Source organism: Chiloscyllium plagiosum, unplaced genomic scaffold, assembly GCF_037043375.1.
Source record: "Chiloscyllium plagiosum isolate Xiang-an unplaced genomic scaffold, Cpla_swu_hap1 HiC_scaffold_1, whole genome shotgun sequence".
Classification (NCBI taxonomy): Eukaryota; Metazoa; Chordata; class Chondrichthyes; order Orectolobiformes; family Hemiscylliidae; genus Chiloscyllium; species Chiloscyllium plagiosum.
Genome location: NW_028270139.1, coordinates 152,783,196 through 152,799,622, shown reverse-complemented (window position 1 = coordinate 152,799,622; position 16,427 = coordinate 152,783,196). Strand labels below are relative to the sequence as shown.

The 16,427-nt window shown below is 42.2% G+C and overlaps 1 protein-coding gene across 1 annotated transcript in view; it reads right to left on the bottom strand.

Annotated features, from left to right (window-relative positions):
* Positions 1-15,427, bottom strand: part of slc4a11 (solute carrier family 4 member 11) — a 177,399-nt gene extending 161,972 nt beyond the window's left edge. The window contains exon 1 of the mRNA XM_043696795.2: positions 15,316-15,427. Within this exon, the coding sequence (XP_043552730.2) occupies positions 15,316-15,352 (37 nt within the window). The 5' untranslated portion in view covers positions 15,353-15,427. The remainder of the gene's footprint in view (positions 1-15,315) is intronic.
* Positions 15,428-16,427: the final 1,000 nt, after the last annotated feature.

Here is a 16,427-nt window from a genome sequence, read left to right as displayed (position 1 = left end):
GTCTTATTGAATTCTTTGAGGTGGTGACCAAGCATGTGGATGAGGGTAGAGCAGTGGATGTAGTGTACATGGATTTTAGTAAGGCATTTGATAAGGTTCCCCATGGTAGGCTTATACGGAAAGTCAGGAGGCAAGGGATAGAGGGAAATTTGGCCAGTTGGATAGAAAACTGGCTAACCGGTCCAAGTCAGAAAGTGGTGGTAGATGGTAAATATTCAGCCTGGAGCTCAGTTACAAGTGGAGTTCTGCAGGGATCAGTTCTGGGTCCTCTGCTGTTTGTAATTTTTATTAATGACTTGGAAGAGGGAGTCGAAGGGGGGAGTCAGTATATTTGCAGACGAAACGAAGATTGGTGGAGCTGTGGATAATGAGGAGGGCTGTTGTCGGCTGCAAAGAGACTTCGATATGATGCAGAGCTGGGCTGAGGAGTGGCAGATGGAGTTCAACCCTGTCAAGTGTGAGGTTGTCCACTTTGGAAGGACAAATAAGAATGCGGAATACAGGGTTAACGGTAGGGTTCTTAGTAAGGTGGAGGATCAGAGGGATTAGATTAGATTACTTACAGTGTGGAAACAGGCCCTTCGGCCCAACAAGTACACACCGACCCACCGAAGCGCAACCCACCCATACCCCTACATTTACCCCTTACCTAACACTACGGGCAATTTAGCACGGCCAATTCACCCGACCTGCACATCTTTGGACTGTGGGAGGAAACCAGAGCACCCGGAGGAAACCCATGCAGACACGGGGAGAACGTGCAAACTCCACACAGTCAGTCGCCTGAGGCGGGGTCTATGTTCATAGATCTTTGAAAGTTGCCACTCAGGTGGATAGAGCGTGTAAGAAGGCCTATGGTGTATTAGGGTAAAAACAATGACTGCAGATGCTGGAAACCAGATTCTGGATTAGTGGTGCTGGAAGAGCACAGCAGTTCAGGCAGCATCCAAGGAGCTTTGAAATCGACATTTCGGGCAAAAGCCCTTTTCCTGATGAAGGGCTTTTGCCCGAAATGTCAATTTCAAAGCTCCTTGGATGCTGCCTGAACTGCTATGGTGTATTATCGTTCATTAGCAGAGGAATTGAATTCAAGAGTCGTGAAGTGATGTTGCAGCTGTACAGGACCTTGGTTAGGCCACATTTGGAGTACTGTGTGCATTTCTGGTCGCCTCACTTTAGGAAAAATGTGGAAGTTTTGGAGAGGGTGCAGAGAAGATTTACCAGGATGTTGCCTGGAATGGAGAATAGGTCGTACGAGGATAGGTTGAGTGCGCTAGGCCTTTTCTCATTGGAACGGCGAAGGATGAGGGTGACTTGATAGAGGTTTATAAGATGATCGGGGAATAGATAGAGTAGACAGTCAGAAACTTTTTCCCCGGGTACAACAGAGTGTTACAAGGGGACATAAATTTAAGGTGAAGGGTGAAAGGTATAGGGGGGAATGTCAGGGGTAGGTTATTTACCCAGAGAGTGGTGGGGGCATGGAATGCGCTGCCTGTGGGAGTGGCAGAGTCAGAATTATTGGTGACCTTTAAGCAGCAATTGGATAGGTACATGGATGGGTGCTTAAGCTAGGACAAATGTTCGGCACAACATAGTGGGCCGAAGGGCCTGTTCTGTGCTGTATTGTTCTATGTTCTAGTATTCCTCTATTCTCTGTCTCTTCATGGGTCTGCTCAAACGTCTCTTAAAAATTGCTACCATATCTGCTTCAACCAACTCCTGGGTTAAAAAACACTGCCTTGCACATCTCTTCTTTTAAAAAAAAAAGCTTTCCCTCTCACTTTAAAACTGTGCCCCCAAGTATTTGACTTTTCCACCCTTGAAAAGAGACCCCAATTTACCACGCTTCTATTAATTTTATAGTCTTCCATCAGTTTGCCCCTCAGCCTCTGATATTAGTAATAACAATTCAACTTCTCTTTGCAGCAAATACACTCCAATCCAGGCAATATTCTGGTAAATCTCTTGCATCTTCTCCAACGCTTCCATATCCTTCCTGTGGAGTGGTGAACAGAGCTGCACACAATACTCCAAATATATCCTAACTGAAGTTTTCCACAGCTGCAACACGACTTGCCAACATTTATACTCAATGCCCTGACCAATGAAGGCTAGCCTGTTGTACACCTTCTTTGCCATCTTATCCACTTGGCATTGCCACTTTCAGGGAGTTACGGACTTGCACTCCAAGATCCATGTTGGGTTAACTTGTTGGGTTAGTGGGCGGCACAGTGGTTAGCACTGCTGCCTCAACGCCAGAGACCCTGGTTCAATTCCCTCCTCAGGCAACTGTCTGTGTGCAGTTTGCACATTCTCCCAGTGTCTGGGTTTCCTCCGAGTGCTCTGGTTTCCACCCACAATCCAAAGGTGAATTGACCATGCTAAATTGCCCATAATGTTAGGTGAAGGGGTAAATGTAGGGGAATGGGTCTGAGTGGGTTGCTCTTCAGAGGGCTGGTGTGGACTTGTTGGGCCAAAGGGCCTGTTTCCACACTAAGTAATCTAATCTAATCCCTCTGGTTATCAATGCTCCTCAGGGTCTGGCCATTTACAGTATATATTCCACTTGCATTTGACCTCCCAAAATGAACTACCTCACTCTTTTCCAGATTAAACTCTATCTGCCACTTCCCTGCCCAACTTTCCAACCAACGAATATCCTGCTGCATCGTTTATAACCTTCCTTACTCTCCGCAACTTCACCAATTTTCATGTTGTCGGCAAACTTGTTAATCAGACCACCCTTGTTTTCTTCCAGACCATTTATGTGATTACAAACAGAGGTCCCAGCACTGATCCTTGCAGAAAACCATTACTCACAGAGAAACACCTTGGTCTTTCTCTGTATTAACTGGGACTCCCTTATATGGGGCAGAATTAGTTAGATACGTCGGAGAGTGTTTTTTGAAATAACATGTGGCCAGTCCAACTCAGGCAGGGGATGTACCACACCTCGTATTGGGGAATGCACCTGGCCAGGTGATCAAAGTGGAGGGATGTTTTGGGATAGTGGTCATAAAAGTTATAGAATAGGATCAGACTGGCCCTCAGGCCAATTGATGAGAGTTCAGGACCAGCATGTTCCTGTAAAGATGAAAGAAGAGGATGGCACTCTGGATGACTGAAGTTCTACAATGAGCTCTATGACCAAACCAATTTTCTTTGTCAAACTTACTAACTCACCATGGATTCAATGTGACAAACCGCTGAACCAGCCTACCATGACAGACCCTTTCAAATGCTTTTGTGAAATCCATACAGCTGGCATCCACTACCTTACTCTCAATTATCTTCATCAATTCCTCAAAGAAAAACTCACTCAAGTTTGTGAAATAAGATCTTCCCCATGCAGAGCCATGCCGACTATCTATAAGAAGTCTATTCTTTCCCAAATGCAACCAAATCCTGTCTCCAACAATTTCTATTCCACTCACTTAAAGTTCGCTTATATAAACCTGGATTATCCCGTTCTGGCAAAGGAAGAATATTGGCTATTTTCTAGTCTTCTGGTTTCCAAATCCTGTCAAATTATTCTTTCATCTTTACAGGAACATGCTGATCCTGAACGCTGATCAACAGGCCTTTAAAAGTCTCCATGTCACATGTGGATTTACCCTCAAATAGCTGCCCCGAATCTAGTTTCTCCAGTCCCTGTCTAATACTGTGGTAATTTGCCTTTCCTCAAATTTAGCATTTTCACCTGAGGATCAGTCTTTTCGTTATCCATAACTATCTTAAAATGTTCAGAATTATGATCACTATTCCAAAGTACCATCCTAATGAAACTGCAATCCACTAGAGAATGCTCACAATTAACAGTTAGGGAGGTGGATCCACTGGTGCATGAGAACCAAGTTCTGAGGACAAGGCCAAGCCTCTTGTAGACTAAATGAGAGGGATCTTTATGGAGGCACAGGACCGCTTTAGTCTCCAAAATATTTGTTCATAGGATGTGGGTGTCACTGGTTAGGCCACCATTTATTGTCCATTCCTAATTGTCCAGAGGGCAATTGCTGTGGATCTGGAGTAGTGGGTAGGCCAAACCAGATAAAAATGGAAGGACACAGCAAGTCAGGCAGCATCAGATGGTATAGAAGTCGCCGTTTCAGGTATAACCCTTCTTCAGGACTTCTCCACCTCCTGATGCTGTGTTCTTCCAGCCTCTTGCCTGTTGACATTGGATTCCAGCACCTGCAGGGTGTTTTTCTGTCTCAGACCAGATAAGAATGGCAGTTTCCTTCCCTAAGGACATTAGAGAACTAGATGGGGTTTTTAACCATTGGGTTATTCCAGATTTGGTTTTTAAAATTCAAAAATGCCCCCATCCGCCATGGTGGAATTTGAACTCAGGACCCCAAAACATTGACCTGGGATTCAGAATTACAAATGACATTACCAATGTGCCACCATCTCCCACCACTTAAATTAATCACAACCGCTAGAAAAAATAATTCAGAATTTGGCCACAATTTTTATCAGGACTCATTTGGTCACAAATCTCTCACTTATCCCTGGACAGGTCAAGAGGAAACACTCTGACATTATTTAGAGATTAATTAGACCAGAATGATGGGTTGCTGTAAACTTGTGTGGTTGGATAGAAGTGGATCATGTTTGCCCCACTGTTAATTAGAACTTCCATACACTATGGCTCAGCCTTTATAATACATTACAGCATCAAATGGATTTTGAGCTCCCCTCTCGTCCAAGTCAGATCATGCTGATCTACAGCTTCTTTGCATTTCATGTTCCTTTGGCTGTCATGGTTTTTTTCTAAAACCTGCAGGAGAAGTACTTTCTCACTGGCAATATTCTACTGTTTAATTTGCTTTCAATCTAACTCTTCAGTTCAGGATTTGCCATTGGAAGCCAGCTCCATCAAAACGAGACCAGGAAGGAAGATATGCAGATACAACTTTCAATAATGCGGATCCAATACCTTGCATTCGTACTTGTCGGCACCACTTTTGTTGTACAAGTGGTTGCAGGTAGCCTCTGACACCATCAGCTTACAAGCAACTGGCAGGATAAATCAAGTTTTGGCGACTAGAAAGAAGTGGGTAAATTAACGGTTCAGCCACACAGTCTCTCCTGGACTCAAGTGTGCTCAGCTATTATAAAGACACCTTGTCATGCAGTGATATTGTCCCTATCTCTGAAGAAGGGCTCATGCCCGAAACGTCAATTCTCCTGCTCCTTGGATGCTGCCTGACCTGCTGCGCTTTTCCAGCGCCTATCTCTGAACCAGGAGGTCTGGTTTCGAAGTCCATCCTACCTCAGGCGTGTGTTATAACATCTCCAAACAGAAAAACAATTACTCAAATTTTATTACATTACATGCTTCCGTCCTAACGTAGAGACATAATTCCTGATCAAGAAGGGAAAAGAAAAGGCTGACTTCACATTTGATTTATTTCAAGAACCTGGAAATATTTCAATGTATTTCTGAACTCATGGTGAGCAAGAAGAAATGTCTGCTTTTGTTGGGATTTAAGGGGCAGATTTTACAGCCTTTTATCTTGTTGGTATTTTTAGCCCTAGGCCAATATAGAAAAATTGATTTGGGCTTGGGGGTGGTGACAGAAAAAGAGACAGTGCGGATCTAAAGTAAACAACAGAAAGAATGGCTATGAGGCAGAGACAAAATAATTCTAAAAGGAGAAAGGCTTATCACAATGACACGCAAGGCAGAAAATTGAATAACAAAACAAAAAGTTTCAAAGCATGAAAAATGGACATCCAATTCCTGTGTGTGTTTATAACAAAAAAAATACAATTGAAATGCTAAGTGCAATTGTTTCCCCAAAAAATTTATTCAAAACCCCACCAGGCATGCAAATTTAAACTCTTAAACTGCACCATCAGAAATCTTTCCAAAACAGACTATAAAATCAGCAAGACACTTCCCCTCTAGGGAGATGAATAACGTTATTGTGTCCTCATATTGCAGCAAGGCTTGCTCCTGGTTTTGGCTTTGACTGTCTCAGTTGACTGAAGTGATTGCCAAACAATTAGCAAGCCTTTCCCCAACAGTGGCAGAAGGATGACACAGGGGTCAGCACCCACGTATGGCAGCAAGGGAGTGCCAAAATAAATAAAGAACTTCACACGCGGCTGCATAAATGTTCCATGGAAGCATTCACGGGCAAAAATGAGGCTAAGCTTGAATTCAATATCAGGAACAGACTCTCTCAGGACTCACAAGGGATCCCCACACTGGAATTCAGCCAAATAGCTTTAGAAATAAACTTTTATTTACCATATCTTTCTTCCCCCCACCCCCCAAAAAAAAAGATGCTTGCCATTTAATTATAAAATCAGTGCCCAAACAATGGTAAGTGCTATTGTTAATGGTGTCAATGAGATTTGCGTGTACAATATGCAGAGTCTCCAGTCAAGAAAATATGCGCTTTAGGGAGGGCATCTGACTCTTTTCAATTCCTCACCCTCATTTAGTTAGATTAAAGCAGTGAACAAACAGAAGAGGAATACTTAGTTGCACGGCTGGGCAAATGGGGAAGGTGACAGGATAAAGACAGAGTTCGTACAATTACGAGGAGAAATTTGAAAACTAAAGATTCAAAAGTTGTGTTAAGGAATTGAGTGTCAACAAAGTATGCAGATGATACATAAAAGGAATGTAACACAGAGGGTATGGAAACATAGTCAAAGGGAATTGATGCATAGTATGTCTAGCCAATGCAGAGCAGGAGTCAAAGCACAATGCCTTGATTAAGTTACATTGATGAAAACACACAACTTGCACTTATACAATGCCTTCAACTTTAAATAAATCTCACAAGACACCTCACTGGGACAATTAAAAAGGAGGATATAATGGAACAGGTGACCAAATGTTTGGTCAGAGAGATCGGTTTTAAAACAGCTTTATAAAAAGGGACGATAAATAGATAAAAACAGGGGAACAGTGAACATTGAGGGGTAGCAGGTTTGGAAAAGAGAGACAGAGAGCAATTCTAGACCTTAAAACTTTGATAATATGCTCAGCTCTGACCAAGACACGAGGACATCGGGGAAGCTGGAGGAATAGTGAATACTATATGCTCAAAAGATTATCCCTATTTTTGAAAGTTCTGAAAACTCACTTTAATTTAGAGTACATTGAAAGTCCAAAAAAGGAAAGAAAGGTCTAGTCAAAATATCAATTGTAAAATATATTACAGGAGGTCTAAACTGGTAACTAGATATGTTAGGATGGATGGCTAGCAACAGAAATGTCTTCAAAAGATTGAAATATACCTTAAGGGATTAAAAAAAAACATTATTTCAGATGCTAAATGGGGAAGCAAAAAAAAAAAAGATGGGTTAATAAAGGGACAATGCTCTCTCTCAGGTTTTTTTAAAATTCATTCATGGGATGAGGGCATTGCTGACAATACCAGCATTTATTCCTCATCCATCATCCCACAGCAATGTCCTTCCTTAAAAGCAGGGTTTGCCTGACAAATGATCCATGGTCACCATTAGACTCTTCCTTTCAGATTTTTTTTTTTTAAAACTGATCTGAAACTCCACCATCTGCCGTGTCAAGATTTGAACAGGTCACCAAAATATTACCCGGGTTTCTGGATTATCAGTCCAGCGATAAACACCATTAGACTATTGCTTCCCCATTTACTTGATAGCTATTTTATAAATCTTATGACTCCAAAGGCAAGAAAAAGAGGGCATCTATACTAACCAACTTGGATAGTGCCGGGCAGTACTGGATGGGGTCCCAAAGCAATGACCACAAGTATTGATATTAGCAGTTAGGAGATAAAGAAACATTGTACCATGATATTAAATGACCTTACCATCCGTCATCACCCAAAGCAATTCCAAAACTGGGAAGTGGATAGTCCAGACCCAGTAGGACAATAGTAGCAAAATAGGGACAGTATACTTCCATCATCTGATTTTAAACCCCAGTGCCCTTCATGAACTTAAAAAAAAAGCTTTAAGACAGAAAAAAAAGAGATACTGACAAAATGGCCACAGCAATTAGCTGACCACAGCTGAACCCACTTTGTGGAACTAACAGGAGATAAATAAAGACCAATCTGAGCCATAAAAAAAAAGACCAGAAGTAGGTCATTCGACCCCTTCAGCCTGTTCTACCATTCAACAGGATCATGGCTGATCCCAAGATACATTGCCAATTCCTCACATCCACTTTCATGCCTTTTACCCCATGATCCTTGGTCACTGGAACTCAAAAGATATCTGCAAAATTTGTGAATGCTGAAGATACAAAAGACGTCAACTCAACAACCATGGTCTCAGGTTAAAACCTAGCATCTCAAGGACATTCCAAAGGACTTTTCTTAAACTTTCCGTTTTACACTTGGCACTTCCCTCTTTTCAAAACTGTTGTTTTTATGCTTGTGAGTTTTATGTCCAATCTTGATTATTTTTCCAGGGGCGAACTTGCTTTCCCTTTCACTGAAGAAAACCTTGTAATTATTTGATTCTGATGAACTAGGGAGTAATAGTTGTATTGGACGGAGGTAGACCAACATGCATATAAAGCAAAGTTTTGTTTGCGGCCAACCAAGGGAGTTAAAAAGACAAGGGCCAAGTTGTCACACCTCACCTAGTATAACCAATAGTAAAAAGGCTTGAAGGATTCAGGAGTAGTTCCTGTTGGAAGGTAACAACACCCTGCACAATATGTGAACCTTGGAACTTCAAGCCAAACGAACTCATCACAGTACCACTGTCGATCAAAGTTCACACAAGATGCCAAAGCAATAACCATACAGAAATAAAAATTAGTCAATAGAGTCAGTGTAGTGACAATTAATATACGGCAGTTGATAAACGTATCTTAGCATAAAGACTGTTTCCATTATAAATTGAAAACATCAATATATTCACTTCAGCATAGCGCACCCTGCCAGATCAGTCATCCTTCAGCAACTGCCACACATTTCCACTGTCAATGCCTTTGGTCTTTCAATAATAACCTGGAGTGCTCAGGTCTAGCGTCACTTGATAATAAAAAAAAAGTGTTTGACTGGACAGGAAAGTAGCTGAAAAATGTGTTGCTGGAAAAGCGCAGCAGGTCAAGCAGCATCCAAGGAGCAGGAGAATCGACGTTTCGGGCATAAGCCCTTTCTTCAGGAATGAAGAAAGGCTTATGCCCGAAACATCGATTCTCCTGCTCCTTGGATGCTGCCTGACCCGCTGTGCTTTTCCAGCAACACATTTTTCTGCTCTGATCTCCAGCATCTGCAGTCCTCACTTTCTCCCTGGAGAGGAAAGTATTCAACCAAAATTATTGCTGAGACACAGCTAACTCCTGAACTTGGTCAGTGCCATTACGTTGGAGGTGGAAGGGAGGACAATAAATGCTAATCACACTTGAGACCCAGAGCCTATGAATAAATTTTTTAAAAACTCTGAACTGTTCTCTTTGAAAAGGTTCACAAATAACAAAGACAAACATCAACATATCTTGTGCTTCAAAATGTTCATGGACTTCTGCCGCAACCAAACTCGTTCTTGAAGAGTTGGCAGAGGCAAAAACTATTTGCTCCCGTCAAAATTAAAACACACAAGCACAGGGCTGACATATTCACCACGCAAGTGTCCCATCACCAAATGTCTTGGTGCAGCATGGGGACAGGTTTGCGAGAAGATTCCATCTCAGAGCTGATCTTCCAATTGCACCACGAGCAAGCAGAATCAGACTTAAGTTTTATTGTCTTGTGTACTCAAGTACAGGAGTACTGTGATAAAAGTTTACAATGTCACCTCTCATGGTACCATCTTAGGTACAAAGTACCTAATGGGGGCAGAGTGGAGGGAAGTCAAGATCATTGAAAAAAAAAAAGACTACCAGAAAAGGTGCAGAAACAGGGTAAATCAAAATACTCAAAATCACCCAATTACTGCAAATAATTACCAAACTTTGTCAGTGTGTGTTTGTGTGGAGAAGGTACAAACCTTTTTGCTGCAAGACAGCATCACATATTTACACACACACACACACACACTATACTTTCGTAGTGTGTAAAGAAACAAAACAAAAAAAGGAGTCAGATAAAACCTGATCACTGGCTCTTCACAATCCTCCTTTCCTCAATACAAGCTAAACTACATTCCAGTACAGTCTAGGATGTCAACTGACCATGCATTCCTGATTGTGGGATAAAACACTGAGCAGTAAGTGCAAATTTTCTCAGTGTCATACACAAAAGGAGCTACCTGACTCCCAACTTTACAAGACAAACTTGAGCCCCAACTGCAGTCTACAACAATGCAACACCAAGTTGAAAAAAAATAATAGATTTCTCAAATGTAGGAAGTTTTTTTTTAAAAAAACAGGTTGGATCCTCCACAGTTCTTCATCACACACTCACTCTCCCCAAAATACTAGAAATGAGAAACACTTCAATCTGTGCAGTAAAAATACAAAGTGCTGGAGAAACTCAGTAGGTATGGCAACATTTGCGCCAAGAAAAGGTGGGAGTGAGTGAGCGAGCTACACAGGACTCTTCCTTCAGATTTTTGTCCCCTTTCACATCCAAAAGAATTCCACAGCCAAGAGTACCTGATCATTGTAGTACCTTTGGGAAATAATACAATTTCCACATGGCTAGCTCCCAAAAACTGGAACATTACAGTGACATTCAAAAATATTCCACTAATACTGGTAAATGTCAACACACCTGAAAGAACTCATCTTTGAGACAAGGACACATGCTCTTTATGTCCACTTGTGGGAGCAATGGGACCCATGCTGAATGTTTGCAACATACAACATAATTACTACAATGATGCACTCTCTCAACATCACACTGAAGACATGGTCCCAATTAGGTACATACATTTCTGCATAACAGTTTGATGCCTTGCACACCAAGGCAAGAGACTAAGACTCAACTCTTTGTCCAAACATCAGTCAACTCTTCCTTCCTACTTTCCACTTCCTTCACATCACTAATGAGTTTTACAACCTCAGGAAAACGGGACACAAAAATGCAAGGAGCTATTTAAAATAAAACAAATATGTTTAAAGCAAGCACATTAGAGGTTTCCAAAACCTTTCTAAAAATAAAAAGCAACTAAACCCACTGCAAAAATCACTACGAATGCCACGACCAGCACGAGAAAATCTCCATCTCAATACCAGTCTTTTTGCCATAAAACTGACTGCCCCGGAGAAGATCAAGAGGAGGAAACAGGAAAAAAAAGGAGTTATTCTTTATGCATAACCATAAGAATGATGACCATCCAGCATAGAACCAGCCAATTCAGCCCATTGTGTCCATACTGACTCTTCATTAAAGCCATCTCATGGGTATCATCGGAGTTCTTTCCCCAAAGTCCTGTAAACCTTCCCCATTCAACTTTTCAATCCAATGCAAGATAGGCATTCAGATGTAGGTCAGCCCACTGACAAAGGCCTCTATAGAGCTCATCATATTCAGAATCAGGCAGAAAGGAATTTTTTAAAAACACGAACACCTTACCTACACATTCAAAGTTACGTGGGGCATTGACATGGTAAATACTGACAGGGTCAGTAAACAGTGGACAAGAAATTTGAACGTGATGATAAAAGGGACAAAACAGGATAGAATTTTGAAAAGATACTGATAAGTGGCTTACAAATGCAGCAGTGAACTGACCAAATAAATCCACAAGATTTTGAAGAGCAAACACAGGTACAGTGGGCCAAATATTGTACAATTCTAGTAAAAATAATTTTTATTCGGGTATTGTACAGTTCTACCAAACCTTCCACAGATCACAATCTGCACACTTGAGTCTATGCCATTTATTTTGTTCACACACTGCACCTACCACCTAGTAAAGCAAAGCAAAACTGCAGTCCATACTTTACAATGTAATAACAATCAAAGAAAATGTAGAGACCATCCAGTCATGTCTCTCCCCGTCCCCCACCACAATTTAACTTATTTTGGATGAACCATGGATTAACTGCATACTTTGAACTAGGGCCACACTGTAGCTCAGTGATTAGCACTGCTGCCTCACAGTGCTAGGGAGCCAGGTTCGATTCCAGCCTCGGGTGACTATCTGTGTGGAGTTTGCACATTCTCCCTGTGTCCGTGTGGGTTTCCTCCAGGTGCTCCGGTTTCCTCCCACAATCCAAAGATGTGCAGGTCAGGTGAATTGGCCATGCTAAATTTCCCATACTGTTAGATGCATTGGTCAGGGGTAAATATAGGATAGGGGAATGGGTCTGGGTGGGTTACTCTTCGGAGGGTCAGTGTGGACTTGTTAGGCCAAAGGGCCAGTTTCCATACTGTAGGGAATCGAATCTAAAATTAAGCAATCTGTTCTGGAAACTGTTGGTGCCTGAAAAATCAGCACTGATTATTTTCAGTGCCTGATAAATCTCCTCTATTCTAAAAAGGGCAAAGTTGGACCAAAATACCACAGGAACAAAGGTAGGGCTGACGCTTCCAATGCAATACTGAAAAAGGTGCTGCACTCTTAAAACGTCCTGGCTTTCAAGCAAGGTATTAAGCCAATTTCAAGTCTGCAGTCAGGCAAAGTGAAGGATCCCACTGCATTGTTTCAAAGTAGTACATGAAGGTTTCTTTCCAGCATCCAAGATGGCACAAACAATAATCTGATCTTTTCAAAAAAGTCTGTTTTCTCATTGCTGCCTACTTGTGTAGCATTCTTGAGCCAGAATTTTTGACGCTGGAGGACAGTCATTGTTTCAATGTTTCACTATCAACAAAGCACTTTGGGACTCTGGCAGCAGGGTGAATAGTGCTATGTAAATGAAAATCCTTCTTCTGAAGACACTGGCTCACACTGGAGAGCAATTCCGCATTTACCAGAAACCCTCAGCTACAAGATATCTCTTTAGTTGTGAATACAACAATGGCGCACAGAGCCTGCTGATAGTCTCAATGAGATGTCATGATCGAGCCTTGTCTAGTCTGGTTCCTCCCCCTCTCTTTCGATAGGGCACAATGGGAAAATAAAATTGTTAGTCTGTAAGAGAAGCAGTAACCCTAATGGACTGTATTCCCTTATTGAGATGGAGAGGCAGCATGCTACTGTCAGAATGTTTGCTTTCACTCCAGAGATCATCACCTTACTCAGTGAACATCGAGAAACAAACTCTTGGATCGCAAATTGAAACATCAAAAGGAACTTGTACAGCAAGCATCAGTAACATTCATAGTTCAAAATACTTTGTAACTGAGCAGAAGGCAATGTTTCCGAAAATATTTTGCCTCCATAACACTATCCATAACCTATAAACCTTTATCAATTTGCTCCTGCAATCGACAGTAAGTGCACTTCGAACCTGCTGGTGCTTTCTAAGTTTCTCCCTGGATTGGGCGAGGTTAGCTGAGCAATCTGCTCTAACATGCTGTTCCATGTTTCAGTCACTGTACCTTCCTTCATTCCCCAATTCCAAACTGCCTCAACTCTGCGGCTACCTTCAGACTAGCCTTTGAACCTTTGAGTTCCAATCCACCTAACACTAACCCCTTCACCTACCCACCCCTCAGTGTCCGGTTTGCTCAGCACTGCTTTACAAAGGAGCAATGCTGCATAAGCTGCAGGTGCCTACCCAGAGCAGGTGTGTTTCATTACAACGAACAAGTTAAACCGATGATTCAAAAAGATTCAACTCCCTCTTTGTACAGGGTATCTTAGCAGGAGGCATCTTTTAACTTTAACACAGTATTTTTTTTCATAGAATCATACAATAAAGAGAGAAATTGGTTTAGCTTGGTTTGCTGGATTGTTGGTTTACAGAGCAGTGTGATGCCAACAGCATGCATTCAATTCCCATCACTGGTTTGATGTTACTGTGAAGAACGCTCCTTCTCAACCTCTTCCCTCACCTGTGGTCTGGTGGCCCTCGGATTAAATCACCACCAGGCACTTCTCTCTCTAATAAGAGGCCAGCCCCTACTGCCTGGTAAGACTATGGCAACACAATCAAACAACAATAAAGAGGCCTTTTCGCCCATTAGGTGTGTACCACCACCTTCCTTGCCTCCTTTACTTCTCTTAGTAATTCCTCAGTTGATAACTAGTGGGCGAAAGTGAAAGTGAGAACTGCAGATGCTAGAGATTATAGTCAAGATGAGAGAGGTGCCGGAAAAACACAGCAGGCCAGGCAGTATCCGAAGAGCAGGAAAAAAATTCCTGATGAAGGGTTCCTGCCAGAAACGTCGATTTTCCTGCTCCTCTGATGCTGTGCTTTTCCAGCACCATACTAATCCTGATAACTAGTGGGTCTGAATATAGTTTCTCATCATACATTTCTAGCCATAATTCACTGTATGGGAGGAGGGAAAAGATAAAATCATCCAAATGCTACTACAGAGCATCCAAAGTCCTCTAGAAAACTGTCACCTCACACCCTTATTCTACCCGCACTCCTTAAAAAAAAATCACAATTCAGAAGCCTTCCTCAAAAAAGTAAGAGCCCACTAGCCTGTTCTTCTAGCCTCTTCTCTCCAGTATTTTGTTAATTCTCTCACCCGCACCCCATCTTCACATTCTCACCACCCTGCGGATGAAGGAGATTCTGCTGAAATCTCTATCCCCAGTTATTTGTAACAGCCGCAGTGAATAACAGGCTCAAACTGACTTTCTATTGGCGAGACCTCGACTTCCCTGCAAAAAAAAAGAAACATCTAGTTTACACCTACCCAGCCCAGAGTCTGAACACAGATGAGCAAACAGCCATCATCTGAGCTGCCAGTTATTCCCCGACAAAATCCCAGCCCTACTCAGGTCGAGGAGAAAGAAAGGTTTCCACAGTTACTCTGGATGAGCCAGCTCTGAACTAAAGCAGGTGTTCCTTTCTTTAAAAAAAACCAGACAACTGCCTCGTCCTGGACTGAATCAAAACTGAGGAGTCACTGAATGCAAAACGTTAACTCTGCTTTCTCTCCACAGATGTTGCCAACCCTGCTGATTTCCTCCAACTATTTCTGTTCTGCTTTCAGAACCCGCCGACTATGCCAATAAAAAAAAATGTTTATTATAAACAAATTATCCTACACACACAAGCACAGACTGTTTGCAAAAACAGATACTTAAAACGTTTTGCCTAGTCTGTGAACGCTCTAAGTGTTGATGCCTTAAAAAGCGTGCTGCAAAGATCGAGATGCGACTTGGCTTCAACGACATATTCTCCTCCGACTGTCATGAGTTGACACATGTCCCTGCATTTCCCCCCTCCCCGCCCCGCCGCTGAAATGAATTAAACACGTGGAGCGTATTTGCTTTATCACTCGGCGTGTTTAAAAAGAATTAACACAAGAAATAAAAAAAGACACTGGTGCCGCTTACCACACGGCTGCAGATGAAACACCCGTGTAGAGTCCATCGCGTCTGCCTCCCTCTCTGTGTGTGTGTGTGTGTGTCTGTCTAAGGAACTCTCGGTTCAGAGCCGGGCGCTGCTCTTTCAAGCAGCAGACCCGGAGAGGCGAACCCGACCCAGCAAGACGAGCACAAGAAACGCCTAGGGGTGCTGACCTCCGCCTTTTCTTTAAAAAAAAATAAACCACCCCCACCCACAAGAAAACCCAAGCGTTTTGTTTTAATCAAGGCACATTTAAAACATCCACGTGCCTTATGTACAACACTGCGATGAAACTAGCACAATTCTAAACCAAATCAAAATTAATAGAAGCGAAAATGTTCAGCCTTACTATACCCCCTCCCCCAAAAAAGTTACTCGTGATTCTATGTTTTTTTTTAATTGTTAATTTCACAAACAAATGTAAACTTCCGGGATCAAGAAATTATGTTTTTTTTTATGGTCATCTGTGGCGACTTGCCACGTTTTTGTTTCAAACGGTACATCTCAGCAGTCAGTGTTAAAAGTAACTGGGAAAGTGAGGGGCAATATTTAAAAGTGGCGTCCCCTGTATTGAGAGCCGGCTTCCTGTATCTTCGACAGCAGCATAGGCTCAGTCACACTGACATTACTTTGAACTGGGACAGCGGGCAAGGTCAAATGAGCAACTAGGATGCAGAGTGACAGGGAGTCTCAGAGGACAATAGGTGCAGATGATTTTATTTCGCGACAAAAGGTGCACCAGGAAACAAGCAAAGCAGTTAATTTGAGGGAACAGGGTCACACGTGCAACATATTAGCAAAAACTACATGAACAACTTACTCATGAAGCTCTAACACAAGCTGTGGTTGTAGGCAACTTGTAAGGGATTTTCCAGTTGATGTGTTCAGAGATATTACACTCGAACTCGGATCTCCTCCACCACAAGCACGCCTCAACCTGGACGTATTTTATTTTTATTTTAAGAAGTCTCATGTTGGAAATAAGAAAAAAGATTGCTAGAGAAGCTTGGAAGCATCAAGGCAGAGAAAGCCGAGCTAATGTTTTGGGTCCAGTGACCCTTCTGTATTTTTTTAATCAGCCTGTTCAGAGATGTCACGA